We start from the raw sequence: 9261 nt of genomic DNA on the forward strand, positions 1-9261 counted from the left end.
AAAAAAAAAAAAAAAAAAAAAAAAAAGGAAAAAAATGTCGATGATTCCAAGCTTTTTCAACAACAACAACAACAACAGACGAAGCAGCAACTTCTTCGATCCATTCTCACTCGACGCATGGGATCCGTTCAGAGACCTAACATCATCATCTCCACTTTCTCGAGACACCTCAGCGATTGTTAACGCACGTGTTGACTGGAGAGAGACACCTGAAGCTCACGTGTTCAAAGCCGACTTACCTGGACTAAAGAAGGAAGAAGTGAAGGTCGAGATCGAGGAAGACAACACTGTTTTGAAGATCAGCGGAGAGAGACACGTGGAGAAAGAAGACAAAAACGACACGTGGCACCGTGTGGAGAGGTCGAGCGGACAGTTTTCGAGGAGGTTTAGGTTGCCTGAGAATGTCAAGATGGATCAGGTTAAGGCTGCGATGGAGAATGGTGTTTTGACTGTTACTGTGCCTAAGGCTGAGACCAAGAAGGCTGATGTCAGGTCTATTCAGATCACTGGCTGAGCTGAGCTCTGATTTCGAGTTTTCTCATCTGTGTTTGTTCTCTGTTTTTACTTTGAGTGTGTGTGTGTGTCTATCTAATTAGTAATTATGATGATGTATCTTCTTAATTAAGTAATGAATAATTTAGATTAGAACATGCTTCTTGTGCTTTACTAATAGTAATTAACACACAACAAAGAGATTTCTGACTAATAGGCCCATATAAGAAGCCCAAATTTAGCAAAGCTAATATATCCCACATCGGTGAAAAGCTCTGAACTGGATCTCAAACTTTCTCTATATAATAAACGCATTAGCATTGTTCATGGTTCGTTCCACCAACAACAACATCATCAATTGAACATCACGATCTTTGTTTCTATTTCTTTTTTTAGGGTTTTTTAAAAGATGGAAAACGATCATTACTCTCATGCCCTAGTTAGAAATACGCATGACATGGTTAATGATCCTTCGTGTGATTCAACGATCTCGTGGAGCGAGAATGGCAAGAGTTTCATCGTCTGGAACCCAACTGAACTTTCGAGAGAGGTTATACCAAAATTCTTTGGGTATGGCTACGATGATATCGGCTTTGGTCACAATTTCGTAATCTTTGTCAAGTTGCTTGACCGATACGGCTTTAGGGTACTTAACACTGAGCCATTGGAATTCGCAGACGATAACTTCGTGAGAGATACACCTTATCTTGTTTGGAACATACATAAACGCGAAATAGGTCATAAACGAAACCCTACAAAAGGGAAAGAGCGGCGGCTAAAGCAAATCGTGATTAGGAGGAAACAGGGAAAGAAGATTATGAAGAACCGTACCATCCCGTACTAACTACTGAATTCAACTCCTAGTCAAATCTCAAAACTATACTCTTTAATTCACTGCACAACAATGGGCAAACTTTATTGTTAAGTTTTTGTTAATGTTCATCACAAACTTCGTCTTGGCAAATAAACATATATTTTTTTAATAAACCTAGTGTTACTACTTCTCTCTCTGATAGAGATGTTTACTATATGTTTGTATGATTGAATCCCTTTTTAAAAAGTTTTAAAGTTGTATGAACAATTTACTTAACAATGATAGGTGAATGTGATATGTCCGTGGAGTTAGTAAAGTACTTTGGTTTATGGTTTTGATTAAAGATTAAGAAAAATAAACAATTGGTAATATATGACAATAAATTTTTTCACTTCCACTGATATGAGAACATCTATGTACCTTGTGAAGAGAGATGACGTTAGCAATGACGTTCATACCTTAAAATTTAAAAACTAATCCCTGTCTGGTTTGATCTTCAAGATATTCTTGGATACCAAGAGAAAGCAAAATGGTCTTCTTTATTAATTACTAGTATTTTATTAGCCATAACCTCATTTATATATAGTTAAACTAATACTCAATCAAGGCAACGAAACAAGAAGAGAAAAAAACAGAGGAGTTAGATAACTTTAGAAACAGAGGAGTTGATCCAATTATGGGGAAGAAAGAAGAGACTGTGAAGCTTCTAGGGTTTTGGGGAAGCCCTTTCAGTCGTAGAGTCGAGATGGCTCTCAAACTCAAAGGCGTACCATACGAGTACTTGGAGGAAGACTTGCCAAACAAGACCCCTTTGCTTCTTGAGCTTAACCCGCTTCACAAGAAAGTTCCGGTTCTTGTCCATAATGATAAAGTATTACCCGAGTCACATCTGATCCTCGAATACATCGATCAGACATGGAAGAACAATCCGATTCTTCCTCAAGATCCTTACGAGAAAGCCATGGCTCGATTCTGGGCCAAGTTCATCGATGAGCAGGTATATATATATATATATATATATATATTGATTTGCAGGTTAAGTGATAAAATATTTAACATCAGGAGCTTATATATTGTTCTTAACTTGCAGATCCTTACACTAGGGTTCAGGTCCCTGGTGAAAGCAGAGAAGGGAAGAGAAGTTGCTATTGAAGAGACTCAAGAAATGCTTATGTTTCTTGAGAAGGAAGTCACTGGGAAAGATTTCTTCGGCGGCAAGATGGTCGGATTCTTGGACATGGTCGCAGGAAGTATGATCCCATTTTGTCTAGCTCGGCTTTGGGAAGGTTTGGGAATCCATATGATTCCAGACGAGACGTTTCCAGAGTTAAACAGATGGATCAAGAGTTTGAAGGACGTTGAGGCAGTGAGGGAATGTATTCCTCCAAGAGATAAACAAATTGAGCGAATGACCAAAATTGCTGAGAAGATTATTATGTCTACCTAAACTAAAGACAACATCATATGCTTGCATTGTTTTTTTTTTAGTAGACATTATGTATGAAAATTGATATCTTAAAAGCTTAATCATATAACATGTTTCATTTCATGTAGTACTATAATAGAATAATTTACTCAATAGGCATATTTAATCTTTGAAAGTATTAGCAATACATTAAAATAAAGGCTCGTAACTCGCAAAGGATCAACAACGTGGTAAGTGTCCATAAAGCCAATTGCTAGTACGAAATAAGAATAAAATAACTAAAGTGGTGTCAGCAATGACTTGGTTTATAGAAACATTATATTAGTAAAAAAGCGAACGAACCAGAAAAGCTAGAGAGAGATGAACAAAGGAGTGAGATAATATAAACCAAAAAGTGATAGAGCGAGAGATCTAATGGCGAAGAAAGAAGAGAGTGTGAAGCTTCTAGGGTTTTGGATAAGCCCTTTCAGTCGTAGAGTCGAGATGGCTCTCAAACTTAAAGGCGTACCATACGAGTACTTGGAGGAAGACTTACCCAAAAAGAGTACTTTGCTTCTTGAACTAAATCCTATTCACAAGAAGGTTCCGGTTCTTGTCCACAATGATAAGATATTGTCCGAGTCACATGTGATCCTCGAATACATCGACCAAACATGGAGTAATAATCCAATTCTACCTCAAGATCCATACGAGAAAGCCATGGCTCGATTCTGGGCCAAGTTCGTCGATGAACAGGTAACTAATTAGAGTAAGTTTTATAAAATTGATTGCATATTAAGTGATAATAACACTTAACGACTTATTAGGACTATTTGTACAATAAAATATTTTTTCTTATAGCTTGATCTAACTTGCAGATCCTACCAGTTGGGTTCATGTCTCTAGTAAAAGCAGAGAAGGGGATAGATGCTGCGATTGAAGAGATCCAAGGACTGATTACGTTTCTTGAGAAGGAAATTACTGGAAAAGATTTCTTCGGCGGCAAGAGGATCGGATTCTTGGACATGGTTGCGGGAAGTATGATCCCGTTTTGTCTGGCTCGGGCTTGGGAATGTATGCGAATTGATATGATTCCAGAGGAGACGTTTCCAGAATTAAACAGATGGATCAATAAGTTAAGTGAAGTTGAGATTGTGAGGGAGTGTATACCTCCAAAAGCAAAACATATTGAGCGAATGAACAAAATTATAGAGAGAGTTAAGTCTTCCTAAATTAATGACAACATCATAACTCTGTTCTGAGTTAATTTGTTTCAAAGTAATGAAGTAACAGATACTTAACACATTTCTTTTCGTGCTTATGTTAAACTAATATGGTATTAGAACAACTAGGAGGAAAGTTCAGTATTGATAGGAGAGTCTCAGGCCAAGGGGAGTCGCCGGCAATATCATCCCCCGTGAAAGGATTCGTGATGGGTTCGAGCGTCGAAGGAGAAGGAAAAGTGAGCAAGCCGGTGGTCCACGTAGGAGCACAGCACGTGACCTGCATGGCCGACGCAGCTCTCTTCGTTGCTCTCTCCGCCGCCGACGACCAAAGCTCCCTCACGTGAAAATATTACTATTTATCTCTTACTCGAAGACCACGTACGTACATTTTGACTTAACAAAAAGGCCGATCCGTGAACCATGATGATTTCGGTTTTTCAATTTTTTTTTCCGAGGATCAGTTTGATGTGAAAATTCGAAAAAGCTGTACAGACAACAATGGATCTTTGTGTTGTGTGTAACTTTGTATCATANTTTTTTTTTTTTTTTTTTTTTTTTTTTTTAATTTTCTTCCGTTTCTCTCCATATGTGTCTTGATTAGTTTCATTATTTCATATCTTCATTATTTTTATTCTTTTAATACATTGTGAGTCAAAAATGTACTCCATTTTACTTGCTTCCGCAATGCTACGGCTAAATTGGAGTTATTATCTATTGATTATAAATTTTAAATGATTATGCTTTTCTATCTAAATCATAATAATTTCCTTAATCTAAGAGTAACTTATTTAGTAGTTTTTCTCCATCACTTTCTTATGAAGAACATTTCTACTTCAAGAAAATGCAAAAGTATATGAATCTAGAGGAGGGTATATTGAATTCTCACTAATAAAGCATAGTTTGTAAAAATCCTTATATAAAAGTCCAAAGAATTAACCACTTAATTAGTATAGCAGCCGATTTGGTTGTATAGATAATAATATTCTCACAAGAACTGGACTTGGCATTTGGGAAGAGAAAGAAGGTCGTTGGTGATTTGAAGTCTCTTGTCGATATCATCTATTGCAGCATCAATTTCCACTTTGATCAATTGAAGACAATTCATCTGGGACAAGAAACGGTTCAGTTGTCTCAATTCATTACGACCTCCTTTGTAGCCATAAATCTCTAACACCTTCACTACATTCTCATTGACGGAGACACCTTCATAGCGGATAGAGTACAAGCCCTGGAGAACAACCATATATACAATTATAAGGCAGCTAGCATATATACTAAACGTGTGCAAGAAGTAACAAAAACAAACAAGTAGTGAAATGTACCTTGAGGACAAGAGTTTCAAGAATTGGTGCCTTATCCATCACAACTGTTAGCATTTTCCAACGTGGTTGTCGTTTCGATCTTGTCTCGAAAGAGAGTTTAACAAGGTTTTCAAAACGTGGAAAACTCAAGCCGCAATCATCTTGATCTTCTTCCCAATAATCATAGAGTCTATTATACATAAGCTGCAACAGTAGAATACTAGTGGTCATGGACATGGTTTTGATCAGAGAAGAGGGAAGGGAAATGTGAGGAAATTTCAGACCTTAACAGTGTTTGAAGAGAGGTGAAGGATCTCAACGTTAGTCATGCATTCAATTGCTCTCGTTATATTATTCATACGGAAAGTTCTCGCCCGTCCCCGCCATGGTATATCAAGATCGAGGCGGGCTTCCACAAGGGAATCCAAGAAATTAGCCGATTCGATACCATATCTAGAGTAATCAGAGTAGTCGAGGTAGACAAGATTGGGCGTGTCAAAGCCCATTTGCTGGCATAGTTGGAATCTTCTGTTAACTGTGAGTCTTTTAAGGTTTTGATGGGATATGATTTCGGATGGGTCTGGAGCTTCTTTGTGGTCAATTGAAACGTGATTCAGGAAAAACTCCTCCAGTAATGGGCAACCTTCAAGCATCACCTCGGCAAAAGAGGTGGAATAGGAATAGCCTTCCTCTTCTTCTACGTAGTAAACTGTATCAAGGGAGAGACTCTTGAGCAATGGAAGGAACACTTTTGGAGGATCAATTCCAACAAAAAGCAATGTTCCTAATGTCAGCGTAACGAGAGTTTTGTTTGTGAATACATCTGAGGGAAGAGGACGTGGTGGCCTCCCAAACCAAGTGGTCTTTATGCGAAGATGGAGCTCCGATACGCCTCGTTCCAAGACATTTGATATCCATCTATTGGTCTGATCCATGTGGTGAAGATCATCCTCTCGATGTTTTAGTGAGAATTTGTTTATGGGTCTGTTACTACAAGACAGTAGTGTCTTGTCAACGAAAGCTCTGAAGCTTTGCCCAGTCTCGTTTCGTCTTCTTGATCTCTGTTGTTTACTTAGCTTGGGATTCAAGAAATATGAGTCGTCAAAGTCGAGATGGTGTTGCGACGCAAAGAGATGATTCATCAGTGAGAAGAGAGTTCTCCATCTTTTAGACAGAACTGAAGTTGAAGCAGCTCGTTTCGTGGGCAGATAGGACAAGATCTGAGCAAGTATCTCGTCTGGAAGAGAGCTGATTGCATCTTCACACTCATATCTCGTCGCCATTTTCGTCGCCACTAAATCCTACGAGGTAAGTTCAATATTAGAAGAGACTTAATGCAAAATCGACATATATGTCTCCTCTGCATCAGAGAACGAACGATATATTTAACTTATTAGAAGAGAGAAAAAAAGACGGAACCTTTGGAGACTGATTCAAAGATGAACGACGAGAACTAGAGCAAAAGGAGAGGAGCCTTAACTTTTTCTGCCGCATGATTGACGAGGCAGTAACAAATTAACAATTAGGGCTCGCTGCCGTGACTTGCTTCCGCCAGGCCGGTGTGAAGAGATCTGATTCGGCTAGTTGGAAGAACGCCAGATCTGGGAAGAAGAGGATATGCCTGAAGTTGGAGCTTGCTAGGAACGGGAGCTACCAACAACGTGCCGAGTTGTCGGAGAGTTGTTCATACCGGGAGATCTGTGGCGGGCTGGTTGGTCGAAGGGAAAAGGAACGGTGGTCGGGAGTCGGATGCTTCCTCCCCGTTTACTAGATACCTCGATCCGCCGCAAAGTTGTGGTTCTCGCATCCGCCGGAGCTGATTATCGGACCCTCTGCAACACGGTGTCAATAGGGCACGAGTCTTCTTTCCGGCAATGGTTACTATTCCGATTTGCTTGTAGTCTCTGTTTCCCATGTAATTTCGTGGATCTGCCCATTAAGGGGCCCAATAATAAAAAGGCCCGTTTCTTAAAAAAAAAAAAAAAAAAAATACAATTAGGGCTTCTCTGAATTATAAAAAAAAAGTAAAAAATGGTGAGAAATATTTTAAGAAAAAATAATAAAATTTAAAATTATATATTATGAAATCATTTGAATGTAATAGAGTAGTTTGAATACATAAACATTAAACATAAACTGTTACTAAAAACACAACCATCAAAATGAAAACTTATAACAAAAAATATTATGTAGAATAGACGCAACTTTGCAAAAAACATTGTTTAAGTATTATAAATATATAAGATATTTTACGAAGAATTATGGTAAAGAGCTACAATTAAAAAAATTATTATGACAAAATGATCCTAACTAATAATATTGAACTAATGGTTGTAATGAGTAAATATAATTTTCTATTAAATAATTATAAATAAAAATATATTTAATAGTGAGTGAAATTGTATCAACGAAAAATTAAAATTAAAATACATAACTTTTAAAAACAAAATAAAATAAGTTTTAACTATTAAAATATTTTTTGACGAAAGTTACGTTTAATAGACGCAATTGTAAATTCTCTATTAAGTTTTATTAAATTTATTTATTGCTATAATCATTTCTAAAATTTTAGTTAGATGATAAAATAACGTTGAATATTAGACATTAATATCCAAATTATTTAGATTCAACATAAAACAGAAAATTCGTTTTAACGAACAATGATTTGTTAGTTATTGATGAAGAGATAAATATATAGAAATTTCAAAAGACATGACTATTTAAATAAACACACCTATTAGAAGGAAAAATTGTGATGAAAAAATATGAATATAATATAGTAAAAAAGCACAATTCAACAATGAACAAATACAACTGTTTGAGTTTAAACAAAAAAAACCAAATAAAAACAATTTTTTTACAAAAAATACTACGAAAAGTCGTAACTCTTGTTCGCGTTTATTCAGATTGTTATTATTATTTTTAAATATTAAACTATTTTTAATGGAAGTTACGATAAATAGACGCAACTGTAAAACTATATATTGAGTTGTATTAAATTTCTCTATTGCTATAATCATTTCTAACATTTTAGTTAGATTATAGAATAACGTTGAATAGTAGATATTAATATTCAATTATTTAGATTCAACATAAAATGGAAAATTTGTTTCAACGAACTTGTTAGTTATTTTGTTATTTGTTTCAATGCTAGAGAATAATTTATAAAGCTGTAAAAACCATTGAGATTGAAATTTTATATTATTTTGTGTCATGACAAAAAAATGAAAACAGTTCAAACAGACAAATATATATAGATTTCAAAAGATATGAATATTCAAAAAAACATAACTCTACAATGAACAGTTGCAACTTTACAAAAAAACCGTTACAATAAACAATTGCAACTTTTTGTAAAACGCACAATTTTTTTTTTTTAATATTTCTTTAGAAAATTATCCAAAAAGTACGATTGAAAAAACACAACTTTTGGTGGCATTTATTCAGATTGCTATTATATATTTTAAAAGATACGAATATTCGAATAAACACAACTCTACAATGAACAGTTGCAACTTTACAAAAAAACCGTTACAATGAACAATCGCAAATTTTTTTAAAACGCACAATTTCATTTTTTTACTGATTTTTTGAAAAATTATCCAAAAGGTATGATTGAAAAATACAATTTTGATGGTATTTATTGGAATTGCTATTATATATAGATTTGTTTGCTATCCCTCTTTATTATTTTGCTACATTTTCACCTCTTTGCTTTTCTTGACCGTTCATTTGCCTCGTGCTGTAGTACTCAACAAACGTACAACAACGTTTTAAACGTTTCTTGATTAATCGTGGAACATAAATGTAACAATTATTGAAAGTGACGTCATAGATGATGTGAATATATATTCTAGAAGTTCTTGGATGATACATTACGTTGTACTTGTAATTAAGTGTTCCTCACAAGCCACAACTCTTGGAAAAGTATGCTTAACTATTGGAGTCAAAGGGGCCTAAAAAAGACTTTTTTCCGTTTTCCTTTACCTTTTTCTTTTCCTTTTGCCTTTATAATCAAAGCAT

The 9261-nt window shown here is 35.6% G+C and overlaps 4 protein-coding genes across 5 annotated transcripts; 3 read left to right on the forward strand and 1 right to left on the reverse strand.

The window, feature by feature from the left end:
* LOC104786734 (17.6 kDa class I heat shock protein 2) lies at positions 7-652 on the forward strand. Its single transcript, XM_010512183.1, has one exon. The coding sequence runs from the start codon at positions 35-37 to the stop codon at positions 512-514; it is 480 nt and encodes a 159-aa protein (XP_010510485.1). The 5' UTR covers positions 7-34; the 3' UTR covers positions 515-652.
* Positions 1904-2898, forward strand: LOC104786735 (glutathione S-transferase U1-like). Its single transcript, XM_010512184.2, has 2 exons — positions 1904-2303; positions 2397-2898. Exons 1-2 carry the CDS (start codon positions 1983-1985, stop codon positions 2751-2753), a joined length of 678 nt encoding a protein of 225 aa, XP_010510486.1. The 5' UTR covers positions 1904-1982; the 3' UTR covers positions 2754-2898.
* On the forward strand, positions 2980-4482 carry LOC104786737 (glutathione S-transferase U2-like). The gene is made up of 2 exons (XM_010512185.2): positions 2980-3467; positions 3590-4482. Exons 1-2 carry the CDS (start codon positions 3147-3149, stop codon positions 3941-3943), a joined length of 675 nt encoding a protein of 224 aa, XP_010510487.1. The 5' UTR covers positions 2980-3146; the 3' UTR covers positions 3944-4482.
* LOC104786738 (putative F-box/LRR-repeat protein At5g25860) lies at positions 4792-7212 on the reverse strand. Of its 2 annotated transcripts, none has more exons than XM_019245891.1 (4): positions 6719-7212; positions 5523-6539; positions 5260-5442; positions 4792-5165 (listed from the first exon to the last, which is right to left on the reverse strand). In XM_019245891.1, exons 2-4 carry the CDS (start codon positions 6519-6521, stop codon positions 4923-4925), a joined length of 1425 nt encoding a protein of 474 aa, XP_019101436.1. In that variant the 5' UTR covers positions 6522-6539; positions 6719-7212; the 3' UTR covers positions 4792-4922. The 2 variants fall into 2 exon arrangements, with proteins under 2 accessions (XP_019101436.1, XP_010510488.1); XM_010512186.2 differs by having other exon boundaries at positions 6658-7212.

The sequence above is a fragment of the Camelina sativa genome, chromosome 5 (assembly GCF_000633955.1).
Source record: "Camelina sativa cultivar DH55 chromosome 5, Cs, whole genome shotgun sequence".
NCBI lineage: Eukaryota > Viridiplantae > Streptophyta > Magnoliopsida > Brassicales > Brassicaceae > Camelina > Camelina sativa.

What these genes read in the sequence shown, in the direction of transcription:
- LOC104786735 (XM_010512184.2), top strand. Translation starts at nt 1,983, where the DNA reads ATGGGGAAGAAAGAAGAGACTGTGAAGCTTCTAGGGTTTTGGGGAAGC. An exon ending in CCAAGTTCATCGATGAGCAG is followed by an intron (nt 2,304 to 2,396) that starts GTATATATATAT and finishes CTTAACTTGCAG; the next exon opens with ATCCTTACACTAGGGTTCAG.
- LOC104786737 (XM_010512185.2), top strand. Translation starts at nt 3,147, where the DNA reads ATGGCGAAGAAAGAAGAGAGTGTGAAGCTTCTAGGGTTTTGGATAAGC. An exon ending in CCAAGTTCGTCGATGAACAG is followed by an intron (nt 3,468 to 3,589) that starts GTAACTAATTAG and finishes TCTAACTTGCAG; the next exon opens with ATCCTACCAGTTGGGTTCAT.
- LOC104786734 (XM_010512183.1), top strand. Translation starts at nt 35, where the DNA reads ATGTCGATGATTCCAAGCTTTTTCAACAACAACAACAACAACAGACGA.
- LOC104786738 (XM_010512186.2), bottom strand. Translation starts at nt 6,732, where the DNA reads ATGCGGCAGAAAAAGTTAAGGCTCCTCTCCTTTTGCTCTAGTTCTCGT. An exon ending in TCTCTTCAAACACTGTTAAG is followed by an intron (nt 5,443 to 5,522) that starts GTCTGAAATTTC and finishes CTACTGTTGCAG; the next exon opens with CTTATGTATAATAGACTCTA. An exon ending in TTGAAACTCTTGTCCTCAAG is followed by an intron (nt 5,166 to 5,259) that starts GTACATTTCACT and finishes GTTGTTCTCCAG; the next exon opens with GGCTTGTACTCTATCCGCTA.